This window comes from Microcebus murinus, chromosome 3 (genome assembly GCF_040939455.1).
Source record: "Microcebus murinus isolate Inina chromosome 3, M.murinus_Inina_mat1.0, whole genome shotgun sequence".
Taxonomy (NCBI): Eukaryota; Metazoa; Chordata; class Mammalia; order Primates; family Cheirogaleidae; genus Microcebus; species Microcebus murinus.
The window spans coordinates 58142677-58160141 of record NC_134106.1 but is presented as its reverse complement, the minus strand read 5'-3'; the positions used below and the strand labels follow the sequence as shown (position 1 = coordinate 58160141).

The window sequence follows — 17465 nt, the reverse complement described above, 5'->3', positions numbered from 1 at the left end:
GATTAGAATTGGTCATGTTAGTGACCTTAACCCAAGTGTTATATCTGGAAACTTTGACTGTGGCTCTGAATCCTTCTGAAAGAGTTTACTGAAAGGGCACTTTGGTGCAAAGATAGCTAGAAAACTTGCAAAGTGGGAGTCAGAGGGCTCCCTCATTCTGGACCATTAGCCATTCAAAATAGGAATGCCATAGAAACTCAAAAGGGTTTTTAAAATACCATCGGGGAAAAATGTTACCATACATATGAAGTGTAACATTAGGTCAATGGAGTGCTGTCCAGGTACCCAGTATCCTTAGGAAGCTAAATACTGAGGAAGATTCTCTCCATGACCAAATTCTAGCCAGGCTCCTCTGAGCCCTCTTTTCAACTAGGCCTCAACCTTGGCCTATAAAGACTAGAACAAAACATTAACATAGTTTCTAACAGCTCAAAATGCATCCCTAGGTTGAGCCTAACCCCCTGAAAGTCCCTGCCTGAGAAAACTCAGGGCTGCCAATGTAATTGACTATTCCAACCAATATCTGAAGATAGGACCCCATCCCCAAACCTCTGTGGGTGATTAGATTAACAAACCCACATGGGTTTCACATGGACAAATCCCTACTTCCTGCTTTTTGTAATTTTTTTGCTTCCCTGATTCCACTGAGCTCCTGCTCACTCCTTTCCCTATTCCCTTGTTCTCTTTCAAAATGCTCAGTCACCACCATACAAATGGAAATTCAGTTCAGTTCATGCTGGACTTTTTCCTATTGCAATAATATATTACTGATTAAAATCTGTCTTTATAATTTTAGTGTCCAGCTTTATCTTTTTTTTTGGGACAGAGTCTCACTCTGTTGCCCGGGCTAGAGTGCCATGGCATCAGCCTTGCTCACAGCAACCTCAAATTCCTGGGCTCGAGCAATCCTTCTGCCTCAGCCTCCTGAGTAGCTGGGACTACAGGAATGCGCCACCATGCCCGGCTAATTTTTTCTACATATTTTTATGTTGGCCAATTAATTTTTTTTCATTTTTTTTATTTTAGCGTATTATGGGGGTACAAGTGTTAAGGTTACATATATTGCCCATGCTCCCCTCCCCCCAATTAATTTCTTTCTAGTTTTAGTAGGAGGGGGGTCTCATTTTTTGCTCAGGCTGGTGGTTTTGAACTTCTGACCTTGAGCAATCCTCCCGACTCGACCTCCCAGAGTGTTAGCATTACAGGCATGAGACACCACACTGGGCCCAGCTTTAACTTCGACCATACTCTGAACCAAAATTCTGCCACTTTTCCATCTCTTTTTTCCTTCTTTGAAACTGCCTTGAAGATAATCATTTTCATACCTTCTTTCTTCTTTCATTTCTTTCTTATTCTAATTACCGTAATCTAAATGACATTATTTTATCTTAGGGAAGACAGGAAATTCAGAAGCAACAGAAGAAAAGATAAACAAATTCGACTACATAAAACTTTAAACATTTTAATATGGCAAAGGATAGAATTTTAGAAGTGGAAAAAATGCATGTGAAAAATATTATATTTGCCACTGTCTTGTGCAGGCACATGCCATAGTCCTGACTACTCAGTAGGCTGAGGAGGGAGGATGGCTTGAGCCAAGGAGTTTGATGTCAGCTGGGGCAACATAGCAAGATTCTGTCTGTAAAATAATAATAATAATAATAATATTTGCCACTAATATGACCACAGAATTGTGGTTAACATTATAAATATATAAAATACAAAGAGCTCTACTTCCAGAGAGAAGCAAGAGTAAAAAAACAAAAAAAAAAAAACAAAAAGCGAGAGCTCTATAAGAAGTAAACAACTCAATATACATAGACTAAGTATATGAATAGGCAATAGGCAATTTACAAAAGAGAAAATGCCAATGATTAAAAAAAAACATATAAAAAGTCTCTAAATTCCAGTAGTAGTTTAGATAAATGCAAACTAAAACAAAGAGATAGCATTTTTATTTATAAAACTGGCAAAAATTAATGACTAATAACATCTTAGTGTAAGATTAAATGGAGCTGGGGTGGGGGAGGGGTAAGGAATTGACTTCAGACATTCTTGGTGGGGGTGTGAATAACTATAACCTTTATCTATGAATATTATATATATTATTCAGTTCAGTAATCCCATGTTTGGGAATCTGTCCTACAGGAATAAAAGAATCAGTTTATAAAGATGTATGTAGCAAGATACTATTGCAACACTGTAGTAGAGGGAAAAAAGTGAAGGAAACTGAATGCCCATCAATACCATTTATGTAGTTAATTTAATTTACCATTGAATAAATTGTGAAACATTCACTCTATGGACTATTTTATAGCTATTAAAAACTATTAATTAGGCCAGGCACAGTGGCTCACGCCTATAATCCTAGCACTCTGGGAGGCCAAGGCCAGAGGATTGCTCGAGGTCAGGAGTTCAAGACTAGCCTGAGCAAGAGCGAGACCCCCGTCTCTACCAAAAATATAAATTAATTGGCCAACTAAAAATATATAGAAAATCTTAGCTGGGCATGGTGGCGCATACCTGTAGTCCTGCTACTTGAGAGGCTGAGGCCCAAGGATTGCTTGAGCCCAGGAGTTTGAGGCTGCTGTGAGCTAGGTGGACGGCAGGGCACTCTAACCCAGGCTACAAAGTGAGACTCTGTCTCAAAAAAATAAAAATGAAATTAAAACTATTAATTATATCTGTATTGTTGAACTGCAAAATATCTATGTTGTAAGTTTAAGTGAGAAATGCATGTTGTGGCCATGTGGGGTGACTTACACCTAAATGCACAGCACTTTGGGATACTGAGGCTGGAGGATCTCTTGAGCATAGGAGTTCAAGACTGCAGTGAGCTATGATAATGCCACTGCACTCTTGCCCAGGAAACCAGGTGAGACCCTGTCTCAAAAAAAGAAAACAACAAAACAAAAAAACCAAGTTGTTAAGTAACAGCTATAGCATAACCCCATTTTTGGAAATAACTAAAAATCTCAAGTACGTATTATACATGTGTATCTGTATGCATTTAAAGTAAAATGTAGAGGTTTACAGACTAATCTTTTTTTTTTTTTTTTTTTTTTTTTTTTTAGTGCCAGGATTTAAGCAGGGACCTGAAGTAGAATCAACTGACTTACACAGTAGTAAATACAAAGTGGAACAATGATCTTGGTTTCAGCTGTCCAGTTCAGTGGTCCGCTGGAATGTCATACACTAGCTAAGTCACACGGCAAATGATTGTTTTCTGGCTGTGGCCACTGGCTGTCCCTTCTAGCACAGAACCATGCTGGGGGATGGAAAGGGTGAGCACCACTTCTTAACACATCCTCCCTCTGGCTGCCAGTCTCTCTGCCCCTATGTTGGATGCAGCAGAGATCACCCACCAGTCAGCCCAAACAGACCAATAGAAGGGGCCAGTCACTCTGTTCTCTAACTACAGCCAGACTTACCAACACAGCAGTCCCTGTGGCGCTAGCCTGGACTCCTGTGCAGGACTCCAGCTCTGGCAGTGGCCGCTGGAGAAGGTAATAGGACCTCTTGCTGAATGAAGGAAGCTGGATGAATGAATGTGTGAGCTGCAGGGGTCACTTGCAAAAGGACCAGGAGTGACAAGGAAACAACAACTCATTCAGGCAGCTACTTGTGACCTCTAACTCTCAAACCTGCCTGTTGCACGAGGGGACGCATCTCCCATGGGAGTGAACTTAATGGGGTGGAAAGCCATATTCTCACTGTTGAGTCTTTCTAGGAGCCAGGGCTTCAAGGCACAAGGCCCCTGGTTCAACCACCCTCTGCACTCTTGCTACTCTCACTCCTTGTGCTTCTTCTTGTGCTTCTTCTTTGCTGCCTTGCTGTCTTTTGATGTGTGCCTTGCCCTCTTGCCTGTATCACTCTCAGAGTCTGAGCTGTCAGAGTCAGATGACTTCCTGTCTCTATGTTTCTTTTTCTTCTTTTCCTTCTTTCTTTTTCTAGAAGAATTCTTCATGGGGTCAGGCTTCTCAACTTCTGCAGTCTTTGCTTCTTCCTTCTCCTCTTCCTCATCAGGTATCAGAGAGTATTTGGTCCCACCCTGCTGCATGAAGCAATCTTTTGCAAAGTGGCCTTTACAACCACACTTCTTGCAGGTAGTGTTCAGGACAGCCTCGAGGGTGATCTTTTGCCCAGTGTAATCCTGGAAGGAACGCCTCCTCCTCTCTTCTTGCTCAATGATAACGTTGTTGGGATCAAGGTCTTTCCCAGTCCCTTGGTTGACAACTTTCATGGAGAGGGATACTTTTATCCTATCATTTTTCATCTCTCGGCCAATAAGCTTCACCCACACTTTGTCTCCGACATCTACTATTTCAGAGGGCTTATCCACCCGACAGGATGACATATGAGTTCGATGGACCAGACCTTGCTTCCGACAGCCAGGGATTTTGATAAATGCTCCATAGTCTGTCACCATAGCAACCTCTCCTTGGAAAATAGTGTAGAGAGCAGGCAAGCTTTCCATGGTCTCAGGCCTTCTTGAATGCATCCTTAATGTTCTATGGCTTCTCCATTTCTCTTCTGCTAAAACTAATTCAAGTGTCGCGGTGTCAGCTTCAAGTCTCCAGACTAATCTTTTAATGTTTGTTAGTTACCTGAAGAGGAGGAGAATGGGCCGGGCACAGTGGCTCACACCTGTAATCCTAGTGCTCTGGGAGGCCAAGGCGGGAGGATTGCTTGAGGTCAGGAGTTTGAAACCAGCCTGAGCAAGAGTGAGACTCCGTCTCTACTATAAATAGAAACAAATTAATTGGCCAACTAATATATATAAAAAAATTAGCCGGGCATGGTGGTGCATGCCTGTATTCCCAGCTACTCAGGAGGCAGGAGGATTGCTTGAGCTCAGGAGTTTGAGGTTGCTGTGAGCTAGGCTGACTCCATGGCACTCACTCTAGCCTGGGCAACAAAGTGAGACTCTGTCTCAAAAAAAAAAAGGAAAAATTCTCCTATGTATAAAAAAGATTTCTGGGGCCCGGCTTGGTGGCTCACGCCTGTAATCCTAGTGCTCTGGTAGGCCAAGGCGGGCGGATTGCTAGAGGTCATGAGTTCAAAACCAGCCTGAGCAAGAGTGAGACGCCCCTCTCTACTAGAAATAGAAAGAAATTAATTGGCCAACTAATATATATAAAAAAAATTAGCCGGGCATGGTGGCACATGCCTGTAGTCCTAGCTACTTGGGAGGCTGAGGCAGAAGGATTGCTTGAGCTCAGGAGTTTGAGGTTGCTGTGAACTAGGCTGACTGCCACGGCACTCACTCTAGCCTGGGCAACAAAGTGAGACTCTATCTCACACACACACACACACACACACACACACACACAAAACAACATTTCTGTAGCTTATAAAATGCATGATTTGTACAATGAACCACATTTCAGAGCCCTAATTTCTCTGTCCCCTAAAAGAAGGCTGAACTTCAGACTCATTTACTTTTAATATTCTTGTGACCAATTTGCATTAAATAAGTATTTCTTAAATAATTTTCAACGTACTTTGAACATACCAAAAAAAATGCAAACATAAAGAAAAATCTGGCATCTGGATGTATTTTCTTCACTTTCAAATATTTAGTTAGTACCAACAAGGCAAATTGAAAACCTGACCTATTTCTTTTTTTTCTTTCTTTTCTAGCATCTCTATTTTACAGATGAAAAAAATTTGTAACTAAAAAATTTAAAATTAAGATTTCTTCTTTACAGAAAAATCCATTCAACTATATTGGAATAAGAGAAGATAATTGTTTCTTATATCAGTAAAAAATAGCAGATTATACACCGTTAATAAACTCTTATTTTTAAATAAATAAATATATGAAAATTATTCTTACAAGAAAAACAGTGGTGCCTGTATTTCTTTCTAAGAAACTCTGGTAAACTTAGGAGCTATCAGCGCCGCTGGTGTAGTGGTATCATGCAAGATTCCCATTCTTGCGACCCGGGTTCGATTCCCGGGCGGCGCAGCTCGTTTTTGCTTGCCTCTAAAATCGTGACACCTTGAAAATTCTTTATAAACCTTTCCTCCCATGAAAATGTTTCGGCTTTTTAATTTCCCTTCTCATTTTTGTTTTATTATAATTCACTGTTGAAACACTCAAATGTGCACTGTAAAATAAAAAACTTCACGAAGTCTTGAAAGAGTTAATTCTTGCGCCTGCTCAGTCTGAGACATCCCTCGTGTCGGGTTGAAGAGCGGCTGCGCAACAAGTGAACCTATAGGTTGAGATGTAGCCTGGCGGCCTGGAGGTTGAACGTGCAAGGTTATTCTGCGCCTGCGCGGCCCGGGTCACTTCGCTGGCTGCTTCTAGTTTCCCGGCTCGCCGCCATCTTGTATCGGCGCTTCATTGTTCGCGCCGGGCCGGACAGTGTAGTGTAATTGCCGCCGAAGGAGGAGGCGGGGTAACCCCTGGTCATCCGAGAAACCCCGCTATTCCGCAGCCATAGCCGCTCAAACGATTTGGGAGGTAGTGAAGGGCAGGGAGCTGGACCCAGAGGCGCCGCCGCGACAGCAGCAGCCATGGAGGACGAGATGCCCAAGACTCTGTGAGTCTGGGGCAGCGATGAGGGAGGCGGGATGGTGGTCGTCCCGGAGGGAAGGCCTCGGCCCTGCGCCGCTCCCCAGCCTATTGTTCTCCGTGGATGCCGCGGTATCGTGGTTCGTTTCTCCTTGGCACACACCTGGATGCTTAGAACCGAGACCAGGGCTGTGAGAGGCTAACGTGGAGGGAGAGGAGGCTCCACTCTGGAAATTAATCCCTTCACCTTAACGACATCATTGCGTGGCCTTTGGCCTCGCCACCGGCCCTCTGTGGTCTTAGACCTGGAGAAAAGACTTTTTCATTCAAACCTCTTTTTAGAACCCAGCGAACCTTCCTTTTGTCCCATTGCTGTCTTCTGTTTTTTTCCCGCCCCCCCTCCTTTTGAATTAACCCTTTATCTTTAATTTTACTTTGATTCCCTCCTGAAACTCTTCCTTTCTTTTTGTTCTTGGTGATAATTTTTTTCTTGAGACTGCTCGTATTCATTTTCTTTGAGGTAAACTTTTATTCTCGCAGTTGCCAAGTGGAAAAAAGTCAAGTATTTTTAACCTCACTTTGGCTTTCCTTCTGTAGCACTCCCTATCAAAAAGCCTAACCGGACACTCCAAAGACTTCGAAAGTGCATTATAAAAGTAGAAATCTCATTCAGAAGTATATATCAATTGAGGAGTATATTTTTATAGTCGCTACTCTTGTGATTGACATGCTGCTGAACGAGCGCGCAGCTTTTATGAAGCAACAATTGATAAATACCTTAACATATTTAGTCAAGTCTGAGGATTTTTAAAGTTAGTGTTAAGTTATATGAGCTTGAGATGTTTCTTTGTCGGGTAGCTTTCCCCACTGCATTGTTTTTCAAAGTATTGTCAGATAAGGTGATTCTGCCTTTGTTGCATTTATTAGAAAAAAAAAAGAAAAAGGAAAACCTCAGTTAGTTCTTGTATTAGCTTTTTGTTTTTATTTTTGGAATATTGGCAGTTTGAGAGCTCTATGCATTAAAATAAAATTTTAGGTTTCTTTTTGCAATTTTCAATCTACATATTATAGTTGTTTTGAAGTACAGTGTATTAATAATTCTTTACCTCCAAAATTTTTTCACTTTTATGTTGATATTTCCAATCTGTTTGGGAAATATGGTTACACTTGTTTTCTTTTTCTTTTTTCTTTTTTTTTTTTGAGACAGAGTCTCACTTTGTTGCCCAGGCTACATAGAGTGAGTGCCATGGTGTCAGCCTAGCTCACAGCAACCTCAAATTCCTGGTCTCAGCCTCCCCAGGAGCTAGGACTACAGGCATGCGCCACGGTGCCCAGCTAATTTTTTCTATATATATTAGTTGGCCAATTAATTTCTTTCTATTTATAGTAGAGACTGGGTCTCGCTCTTGCTCTGGCTGGTTTCGAACTCCTGACCTCTAGCAATCTGCCTGCCTGGGCCTCCCAGAGTGCTAGGATTACAGGCGTGAGCCACCACCTCGCCCGGCCTACACTTGTTTTCTTAATAGATTAATAAGTTTTTTACTAGTTTGTCTGATAATTTGTTACTTTGAAGTAGCTTGTAAAGTGCAGCAATTAGATATGACTGTTGTTTTTAGAAAGATTGTATCTGGAGGTGAATATGGCCTAAAAAAGACTGTAGCCTCATAGTGTTAGTGGAAACTTTTTTCCCCTCCTTATCCAGAAATGTGACGGTCAGTGGCATACTGGGTTAAGGCTCTGCTAATCTTTTACAATGTATTTAAATTTCAGGTTTTTTTTTCTTTTCTTTTTGGAGATACAGGATCTCAGGCTGTCACCCTAGGCTGGAGTGTGGTGGTTGGATCATAGCTCAGTGCAGCTTCCAACTCCTGGGCTCAAAGAATTCTCCTGCATCAGCCTCTGGAGTAGTTGGGAGTACAGGCATGAGCCGCCACACTTGGCTAATTTTTGTAGAGACAGAGTCTCAAATTGTTGCCCAGGCTGGTCTGGAACTGCTGGCCTCAAGGGAACCTCTCACCTCCGTCTTTCAGAGTGCTAGAATTACAGGTGTGAGCCACCAAACCTGGCCTAAATTTAAGATTCTTAATATTATTTGGAAACTTTTTAATTTCTGGAACTGCCAGAAATAACTGGTAACTTAACATTTTTAGTAGGTTGATTTGGGAATATCAAATAATGAAGACAATGTCAGCTTTCTCTGGCCAGTCTACAAAAGCAGGTAGTTAAATAGTACAGACTTGAGGACAGGGACTAACCATTTAAAGACAATGAAGTTTGATTCACAGGTAATTATTGAATGCCAGTTATATGCCAGGCTCTGTATTAAGTGCTTTATATGCTCATTTAATCCTCCATCAGAACTCTGATGTCAATTTTTCCATTTTGCACTGAAGACTTGACTTCTATCTCTCGCTAGAACACCCTATCCAAGAATCTTCCCCAAAGTAGTCCATCCTCTAAAATTTCCTGTCTCCTTTCTTGTTTCCACTTCCCTCAACACAAAATCCCCTTTTTTCCTTCAGGCCAATCTTGATTAAATATGAGGATACTGATCCCTAAGTTTTCTTAGTGTTTTCACTTTTAATGTAAAATGTTTGCTTTAATGACACTGGAAGTAAGGGACTTTTCTTTTTTCTTTCTTTCTTTTTTTTTTTTATTTTGGCATATTATGGGGGTACAGATTTTAAGGCTTCAATAAATGCCCTTTCTCCCCCTCCCCCCACAAGTCTGAGTCTCCAGCATGACCATCCCCCAGATGGTGCACATCTCACTCATGTATATAGGTATATACCTGCCCCCCTCCCCCCGTAAGGGACTTTTAATACAGTCATGGCACTATGTCCATGGTGAGCGATCCATAAATTTGTTTGAAAAATGGGTACAGTTTCAAGCAGTGAATCAAGATTTTAGTTATTCTTGAAGATACAATAGAGTCTGAATCTTAGTATCAACCTGTATACCTGAATTACTCAGAGGAAATGTCTTTATTTGCCACATGTGAGCATAACCTTTTTAAGTTAAAGATTGCTAGTATTCAGTTTCTTTTCAGCAATACTTTGAAAACATTGTGAGACAAAGTTTCTTAAAGTTTATAATGCAGGATTATTTTGAGGAGTATTCAAGTTACAATTAATAAGTTCACACATCTTTAGTGAGTGGTTTGGTGATGTATACATATTACTAATGTATAATCTTGAAATTTTCTTTAATAAAAAAATAAAAATATGTGTATAGTGAGTTTGAATTGGCCTTGGTCACTTTAAAAACATTGAACTTGGGAATTAAAAGCTGTACTAGACTAGAAAAACATTGCTGGTGGTAATTTCCTCAAATCCAGACACTTTAACATCCTTTGTATGATTTACTCTCAAATGCATGTGAGTTCTTCCTTTTTAGATAGTTGTACAGTTACTGTGTGGCTTTTCTTTTTTTTTTTTTTTCTTTTTTATTATCACAAAAGTCCCTACACTTTCCATTTGTATGGCTTTTCACATCTGCTAAGAATACATATCTATAAATTGTAGCCCATGCTTAAAACTCTACAACTAAATAATTACATAATGCTAAATGTAGGCTTTGCCTTTCTGCCAGATTATGCTTATCTTCATTTTTTTGTTCACCGCACTCCTTTACACATACTTTTGGCCTTGTAATTTGTATGAAATACATTTCTTTTGTGTTCAGTTGAATTTGCTTGCTCACCCTTAACTAAAGATAAGAGTTAAGGCAAAGTTGACTACATTTATATATTTAATTATTCAAGAATACTTATGATGCTTTCAGATAACTTAGTAATTAAGAATATGCTAGAAAGGCCAGGCGTGGTGGCTCATGCCTGTAATGCTAGCACTCTGGGAGGCCGAGGCGGGTGGATCGCTCCAGGTCAGGAGTTCCAGACCAACCTGAGCTAGAGTGAGACCCCTGTCCCTACTAAAAACAGAAATTTAAAAAAGTAAAAAAAAAGAATATACTAGAAAAAAAATATGCTAGGAACATTATATTCATTCAGTAATATTGAGAGCATACTACATGGCTGTCACTGTTCTGGGAGTTAGGAATACAATAATAAATATAATAGGCCTTTTAAGAATTTGTAAGAGCTGGACAAGGTGGCTTATGCCTGTAATCCTAGCACTCTGGGAGGCCAAGGCAGGATGATCACTTGAGACCAGGAGTTCAAGACCAGCCTGAGCAGGAGTGAGACCTCATCTCTACTAAAAATGCAAAAATTAGCCAAGTGTTGTGGTGTGTGCCTGTGGTCCCAGCTATTGGGGCGGTAGACACAGGTGGATTGCCTGAACCCAGGAGTTTGAGGTTGCAGTGAGCTTCTGTACTCTAGCCAGGTTGACAGTGAGACTCTATCTCAAACAAAAAGATTTAAAAAATAATTTGTGTAAGGGCTGCCTGGGATGGCTTCAACCTATATTCTCAGTGCTTTGGAAGGTTGAGGTGGCAGCTCAGGAGTTTAAGGTAACAGCTAAATTTGTGTGCCATGTGGCAGCTTAGGGCAATAGCAAGACCCTGTTTGTGAAAGAAAAAAGAAATTACATGTAGTGCAGGGTAAGGATGGGGTGGATATTTAGAGAATGTTAAGGGAAGATCACCCTTTCCTAAGTGATATTTGAGTAAAAAACTGAAGGAGGTGAGGGAGAGCCATGCATATATCTGAGGGAGGAACTCTCCAGAAACAGCTAGTACAGAGGCCCTTGGGGACTTGCTTGTGGTAGCTTTAAGAGAAGAGTAGGAAATGAGGTTGGGATGGTAAGTAGGGATGGTAGGAGAGGTAGAAGATACCAGATTATACAGGGCTTTTTGAGGACTGTGCCTGGTCTGAGTGGGAATGGAAGCCATAGGAGGGTTTTAAGCAGAGGAGTGGTGTACAGAAACAAACACCCTAGTCAGGAAGCCAACTCTGGTGAGATAAAATGGTGGCTTGTAACGGAGTAGCTAGTACCGGTGGAAGTGGTAAAAAGTGGTTGGATTTTGGATATATTTTGGAAATAGGGCAACAGGAGTTATCAGTGGATTGGATGTGGCATGTGACAGTGACATCAACAATAAGTGGATTTATTTACAAATTTGTAATATTAGTTGTCTAAAATGTTTGTTGTAAACTATAAGTAAAAATGAAAACAATCTTGAGAGCATTGATACGGCTTAAGATGTCTACAGGCTTATAATTAGATACATATGTTCAAGCCAAGTGAGGGAGATACTAGCTACTAAGGTAGTTTTGGCTATCTCATGCACAGACTATCTTTTATAAAGAGTATACAGTTATTAATAGTAAAGTTAGGATGCTGATATACATGTACAAGACTTACTATTCTACACAATTTTGTAATTAGTAAAAGACATAACTAACCTTTTCCCCCTAGGGACATTCAGACAAAATGAAATAATTTCCTAACAAATTTCAAATGTTCAGAAGTCATTTTGAGAGATTTCAGTTATCTCTTTAACAAATATTTATGGAGCCCTTGCAATGGTCCAGGCAGTGTTCTAGACAGTAAATATCTAATATAAGTAAAAATAAGAATCCTTACTTTTAATGGAATTTATCATTAGGTAAAAACCTACCCATTCATGCTTTTTACTCAGATTTTCACAGGGGCTTCATTATCAAATTCTACATTTTTACGTGGTGATTTGTAACATTCTTTTACAAATTTTATTTGTAGTAATCCTAGCACTCTGGGAGGCCGAGGTGGGTGGATCATTTGAGTTGAGGAGTTCGAGACCAGCCTGAGCAAGAGGGAGACCCCTGTCGCTACTAAAATTAGAAAGAAATTAATTGGCCAACTAAAAACATATAGAAAAAATTAGCCAGGCATGGTGGCGCATGCCTGTAGTCCCAGATACTCGGGAGGCTGAGACAGGAGGAGACCTTGAGCCCAGGAGTTTGAGGTTGCTGTGAGTAAGGCTGACGCCACAGCACTCTAGCCTGGGCAACAGAGTGAGACTCTGTCTCAAAAATAATTAATAAATAGGCCGGGCGTGGTGGCTCACGCCTGTAATCCTAGCACTCTGGGAGGCCGAGGCAGGCAGATTGCTCGAGGTCAGGAGTTCAAAACCAGCCTGAGCAAGAGTGAGACCCCATCTCTACTATAAATAGAAAGAAATTAATTGGCCAACTAATATATATAGAAAAAATTAGCCAGGCATGGTGGCACATGCCTGTAGTCCCAGCTACTTGGGACGCTGAGGCAGAAGGATCACTTGAGCCCAGGAGTTTGAGGTTGCTGTGAGCTAGGCTGATGCCACGGCACTCACTCTAGCCTGGGCAACAAAGCGAGACTCTGTCTCAAAAATAAATAAATAAATAAATAAATAAATAAATAAATAAATAAATAAATAAATAAATAAAATTCATTTTATCTCTAATAAATAAATAAATAAATAAATAAATAAATAAATAAATAAAATTCATTTTATCTCTACCAGTGATGACCTAGGCTGCATCACATGCACATGCTCTAGCCGCAGGAGAGGCTGCAAAACCGTATCTAGCATTTTCGGCTTCTGCAGGGAATCATTCTCTGCCATAGGGTAATGATTTCTCTATAAATAAGATGTTTGGTAGACAAAAAGAAAAAAATCTGTATGTGCAATTTAAATCCATACTGTTAATAGGAAATACTATGGCTTCAATTTTTATATTCGGATATTAAATGCAAGTAGCAAGAACATAACTAGGTAATTTAAGCATAAAAGGAATTGATTAAAAATATATTGGACACTCATAGTATTTGTTGACAGGTCATTGAACATGGCTTAGAAAATGTTGAAGAAAAAGAGACAATTATTAGACCTATGGTTATGATCAAGCCACAGAGCATCCCAAGATAGATACTGCTACCAAATCCACTGAAAAACGTACATCCTACCTTCCACTGGCAGTGGACATGGAACTTCACCGCTGTTATTTGCCATCAAAATGGATTTTCTTCAATCTACGCTTCTGTAAGACCTGTCTAGATTCTGTGTTCAGCACTGGTATCTCTACCAGTGACGACCTAGGCTGCATCACATGCACATGCTCTAGCTGCAGGAGAGGCTGCAAAACTGTATCTAGCATTTTCGGCTTCTGCAGGGAATCAGACTCTGCCATAGGGTAATGATTTCTCTATAAATAAGATGTTTGGTAGACAAAAAGAAAAAAATCTATATGTGCAATTTAAATCCATACTGTTAATAGGAAATACTATGGCTTCAAAAACAGATTGGTATGTGACAAAATATGGAAAAACTAAAATATATTTATATAATATATCAAAATGAGAATGAACTGTGAAGAATAAAACATTCTAGGCCAGGTGTGGTGGCTCACACTTATAATCCTAGCACTCTGAGTGGCCAAGGTGAGTGGATCATTTGAACTCAGGAGTTCGAGACCAGCCCAAGTAAGAGCGAGACCCTGTCTCTACTAAAAATAGAAATTAGCTGGACAACTAAAAATATGTAGAAAGATTTAGGGAGGCATGGTGGCGCATGCCTGTAGTCCCAGGCATGGAGAGCCTACTTGGGAGACTGAGGCAGAAGGATCGCTTGAACCCAGGAGTTTGAGATTGCTGTGAGCTAGGCTGATGCCATGGCACTCTAGTCTGGGCAACAGAGCGAAACTCTGTCTCAAAACAAAACAAAACAAAACAAAACAAAAAAAGAATAAAATATTCTATAAACTATAAGAAATATTTTCCCATTGAAAGTATCTTAGGGGCCGGGGCATGGTGGCTCATGCCTGTAATCCTAACACTCTGGGAGGCTGAGGTGGGAGGATCACTCAAGGTCAGGAGTTTGAAACCAGCCTGAGCAAGAGCAAGACCCTGTCTCTACTATAAATTGAAAGAAATTAATTGGCCAACTAATATATGTAGAAAAAATTAGCCGGGCATGGTGGTGCATGCCTGTAGTCCCAGCTACTCGGGAGGCTGAGGCAGCAGGATCGCTTGAGCCCAGGAGTTTGAGGTTGCTGTGAGCTAGGCTGATGCCATGGCACTCACTCTAGCCTGGGCAACAAAGCGAGACTCTGTCTCAAAAAAAAAAAAAGAAAGTATCTTAGATATAAAACACATCTGCAAATTTCAAATTCGTTTAAACTTTCTTTCTCAAACTAGTATTTATTTAACAAATAGACTTAGAAAGTAGTAGAATAATTAGTTTCTAAAAATTTGAGTTAGGTATGAGTAACTCATTTATTGGCAAACAAAAGATTAATGTAATGGGTTCAATCCCCATATTTATTATTTGCAGAAGAATGAAAAGGAGATTTTGTCATTTGATTTATTTATTTATTTTTTTGAGACAGAGTCTCACTTTGTTGCCCGGATAGAGTGCTGTGGCATTAGCCAGCTCACAACAGCCTCAAACTCCTAGGCTCAAGCAATCCTCTGGCCTCAGCCTCCCCAGTAGCTGGGACTACAGGCATGCACCACCATGCCTGGATATTTTTTTCTATATATTTTTAGTTGACCAATTAATTTGTTTTTTGTTTTTTTGAGACAGAGTCTCACTCTGTTGCCTGGGCTCGAGTGAGTGCCGTGGTGTCAGCCTAGCTCACAGCAACCTCAAACTCTTGGGCTCAAGCAATCCTACTCCTCAGCCTCCCGAGTAGCTGGGACTACAGGCATGTGCCACCATGCCTGGCTAATTTTTTCTATATATATTAGTTGGCCAATTAATTTCTTTCTATTTATAGTAAAGACGGGGTCTCACTCTTGCTCAGGCTGGTTTCGAACTCCTGACCTCGACTAATCCGTCCACTTCGGCCTCCCAGAGAGCTAGGATTACAGGCATGAGCCACCATGCCCGGCCGAGATTTTGTCATTTGATTTAATATGAAAATATTGTATATGTATTATTTTTTAAAGGACAGGGTCTCGCTCTATTAACCAGGCTGAAATGCATTGACATGATCATAGTTCACTGAAGCCTTGAATTCTTGGGCTTACGTGATCCTCCTGCCTGAGCTTCCTGAGTAGCTGGGGCTACAGGTGTGCTGTGCCACATCTGGCTAATTTTTAAATATTTTTATGTTGCCCAGGCAGTTCTTGAACTCCTAGCCTCAAGCTATCCTCCCACATTGGTCTCCAGAAGGTCTGGGATTATAGGCGTGAACCACCACACCATGTTACTTTTAGTTAATTGTAGTGGTGTTGAATGTTGAGAGCAAGTTTTGTGTGCACTTACCTCTGAATAGCATTTCTCTAAATAGCTATGTCTAGAGTTAGTTGATAGAAGTTCCTCATGCTTACCAGATACAATAGGCCACATTAGGCGAACAAATATAAAGGCAACACGGTACTTAGTGTTTTTTTTTAAGGTTGCTTACTGCTTTTTATTACATATCTTCAAACTGGATTATGTTACTCAGAAAATATTTCTCAGGAAATCTTAGAGGATTTTGCAAAGAATAAGTGACAGAATTCAGGTTCTCTAAACACTGTCCATTTGTCACTAGATCTCTAGCTTTAGCAATATATATGAAGATTGAGCACCCCTTATCCAAAATGCTTGTGACTAGAAGTGTTTCAGATTTTATATTTTTCAGATTTCAGATGTATATTTGCATTATACTTAACGGTTGAGCATCCCAAATCCAAAAAATCTGAAATGTTCAATGAACATTTCCTTTGAGCATCATGTTGGTGCTCACAGTTTTGGATTTTCAGAATTGCAATGCTCAACCTGTTTAGAGTTAAAATTTTAGAAGAGCCTTATTTTTTTCATTTAGACTTGTATGCAGTTCTGAGACTTCCTTACAGCCACAAGAGTTGGATGAGAATAGGTACAGAAGAGTTGCAGAGATAGTAAGGACTTCTCATATAACCTTCACCCAACTCCCCTTAATAATGTTAACATCTTATATAACCATGGCTCAATTATCAAAAATGAGAAATTAACGGGCCGGGCTTGGTGGTTCACGCCTGTAATCCTAGCACTCTGGGAGGCCTAGGCAGGCGGATTGCTCGAGTTCAGGAATTCGAAACCAGCCTGAGCAAGAGTCAGACCCCATCTCTACTGTAAATAGAAAGAAATTAATTGGCCAACCAGTATACATAGAAAAAATTAGCCGGGCATGGTGGCACATGCCTGTAGTCCCAGCTACTCGGGAGGCTGAGGCAGGAGGATTGCTTGAGCCCAGGAGTTTGAGGTTGCTGTGAACTAGGCTGACGCCACAGCACTCACTCTAGCCTGGGCAACAAAGGGAGACTCTGTCTCAAAAAAGAAAAAAAAAGAGAAATTAACCTTAGTACAAAACTGTTGGTTATAGGCTTTATTCCATTTTCTCCAGTTTTTCCACTAATGTCCTTTTTTATTCCAGGATCCAATCCAAGATAATACAACCTTGTATTTAGTCATCATGTCTTTTTACTCTCCTTCAATCTGTGAGGAGATATCTTTCATGACCTTGACATTTTTTTTTTTTTTTAGACAGAGTCTCACTTTGTTGCCTGGGCTAGAGTGCCATGGTGTCAGCCTAGCTCACAGCAACCTCACACTCCTGGGCTCAAGTGATCCTCTTGCCTCAGCCTCCCGATTAGCTGGGACTACCGGCACGTACCACCATGCCCAGCTAGTTTTTTCGACTTTTAATTGTTTGGCTAATTTCTTTCTATTTATAGTAGAGACAGGGTCTCGTTCTTGCTCAGGCTGGTCTTGAACTCCTGAGCTCAAGCAATCCTCCCACCTCGGCCTCCCAGAGTGCTAGGATTACAGGCATGAGCCACCACGCCCAGCCTAATTAAGTTTATTAATCACCAAGTCATATTATTTGGAATCATTCTGTTCCCTTTCACCCATCCTCCACTGATCAGTGATACTCAGTGAAAGGTTTCCCATCCCTTCGTACACATCCACAGTACCTAATAGATGATTTACTCATGACTTTCAAAAATTTATTCATTGTGTTAGACAGTGTCATTGGGATCATGTGAATTAA

At 40.6% G+C, this 17465-nt stretch overlaps 2 protein-coding genes and 1 non-coding gene across 12 annotated transcripts in view; 2 read left to right on the top strand and 1 right to left on the bottom strand.

Annotated features, from left to right (window-relative positions):
• Window positions 1-3067: 3067 nt before the first annotated feature.
• LOC105863225 (zinc finger CCHC domain-containing protein 17-like) lies at window positions 3068-4572 on the bottom strand. Of its 2 annotated transcripts, XM_076000860.1 has the most exons (2): window positions 4185-4572; window positions 3763-3937 (listed from the first exon to the last, which is right to left on the bottom strand). In XM_076000860.1, the coding sequence occupies exons 1-2, from the start codon at window positions 4499-4501 to the stop codon at window positions 3763-3765; spliced, it is 492 nt and encodes a 163-aa protein (XP_075856975.1). In that variant the 5' UTR covers window positions 4502-4572. The 2 variants fall into 2 exon arrangements, with proteins under 2 accessions (XP_075856974.1, XP_075856975.1); XM_076000859.1 differs by having other exon boundaries at window positions 3068-4570.
• Window positions 4573-5900: 1328 nt separating this feature from the next.
• Window positions 5901-5971, top strand: TRNAG-CCC (transfer RNA glycine (anticodon CCC)). Its single transcript has one exon. It is a non-coding gene; the product is annotated as a tRNA-Gly (tRNA).
• Window positions 5972-6274: 303 nt separating this feature from the next.
• Window positions 6275-17465, top strand: part of TIA1 (TIA1 cytotoxic granule associated RNA binding protein) — a 35896-nt gene continuing 24705 nt past the window's right edge. For all 9 annotated transcript variants that reach the window (XR_012918580.1, XR_012918581.1, XM_012750145.3 and 6 more), the window contains exon 1: window positions 6275-6551. Coding sequence is in view for 7 of the 9 variants with exons in the window: in XM_012750145.3 (XP_012605599.1) it covers window positions 6526-6551 (26 nt within the window). In the remaining 2 variants the exon portion in view is untranslated. The remainder of the gene's footprint in view (window positions 6552-17465) is intronic.

Coding starts and splice junctions, on each gene's coding strand:
- LOC105863225 (XM_076000859.1), bottom strand. CDS start 4,501: ATGCATTCAAGAAGGCCTGAGACCATGGAAAGCTTGCCTGCTCTCTAC.